The sequence below is a fragment of the Nanorana parkeri genome, unplaced genomic scaffold (genome assembly GCF_000935625.1).
Source record: "Nanorana parkeri isolate BGI_ZX_2015 unplaced genomic scaffold, ASM93562v1 scaffold416, whole genome shotgun sequence".
NCBI lineage: Eukaryota > Metazoa > Chordata > Amphibia > Anura > Dicroglossidae > Nanorana > Nanorana parkeri.
Window position 1 is genome coordinate 72398 of NW_017306684.1, and position 1192 is coordinate 73589.

The 1192-nt window shown below is 55.5% G+C and overlaps 1 protein-coding gene across 3 annotated transcripts in view; it reads left to right on the forward strand.

Moving 5' to 3' along the window:
- The window catches only part of KIF1C (kinesin family member 1C), a 28820-nt gene that overhangs the window by 15107 nt on the left and 12521 nt on the right, over window positions 1-1192 (forward strand). For all 3 annotated transcript variants that reach the window (XM_018559834.1, XM_018559837.1, XM_018559835.1), the window contains exon 13: window positions 77-152. In XM_018559834.1, coding sequence (XP_018415336.1) covers window positions 77-152 — 76 coding nt within the window. The remainder of the gene's footprint in view (window positions 1-76; window positions 153-1192) is intronic.

A 1192-nucleotide genomic window follows, 5' to 3' on the forward strand; every position in this document is an offset into this window, starting at 1 on the left:
TTCACACTGGGGGAGGAGCATTGACCCAGCTATGGGAGGAGCCATGAACGCATTAATGGTTCTGTCTCATCTACAGGGAGGCGCTGTTGGCGGATATTGGCGTGGCCGTAAGAGAAGATGGCGGGACAGTGGGCGTCTTTTCCCCCAAAAAGGTAATACTGATTGCTGCATGGGGGCCGGAAGGTGCTCCTCCAGATTGTGGATGTTATCCCCGTATGCCCATGTTTGTGTATGAACTTAAAATGCTTGTAAACGCCAAATTGTAGATCTTTGTCAGTCACATGATCTTTACGACGTTCCCCAGCGAGCCATAAGAAATATGTGGGTGGAGCACATTTTAAGCATGTGACACGTCATGCACATGTCACTGAATCATGCTGTGTCCTTTGCCCTGGTCTGCATTGAGCCGGTACTCTGGTGGTCACGTGACTGATTGATTGTAGGGATTCACCGATACTAGTATTGATATTGTTGCCGTTACCGAGTATTTGGACGAGTACTCGCCCAAATGCTCCGATGCCTGGCACGAGTACTTCTGGTATCAGGAAGCCGGGCAGCGCATCATTACACGCTGCCCGGTTTCCTGATTGGTCGGGAAGCTGGCCAATTAGGAGCTGGGCGCCGAGTAATGACGCAGCGCTCGGCATTCTGATTGGCCGGGAAGCTGGCTTCATGCTCCCTTGTCATCTCATGACGAGGGAGCATGGAGCCGGCCTATCAGAAAGCAGGGCGTCGCGTCATTACACGCTGCCTGGTTTCCTGATTGGCCGGGAAGCGGCTCCATGCTCTCTCGTCACTTGTGATGAGAGAGCATGGAGCCGACTTCCCAGGCCAATCAGGAAAGCCAGGCAGTGTGTAATGACGCGCAGCCCAGCTTCATGATTGGTCGGGAAGCTAGCCAATTTGGAAGCCGGGCGCCGAGTAATGACGCAGCGCTCGGCATTCTGATTGGCCGGGAAGCTGGCTTCATGCTCCCTTGTCATCTCATGACGAGGGAGCATGGAGCCAGCCTCCTGGCCAATCAGACAGCAGGGCGTCGCGTCATTACACGGCGCCCGGCCTTCTGATTGGCCGGCCAGACGGCTCCGGCTGGGTACCGGAGGAAGGCCGCGTTCTGGCTGGAGAGCCCCCGGGGTTGACAGGCTGGACAAGATAAGAGGGGACAGACTTTCTTGTGAATCGGGAAGCCGGG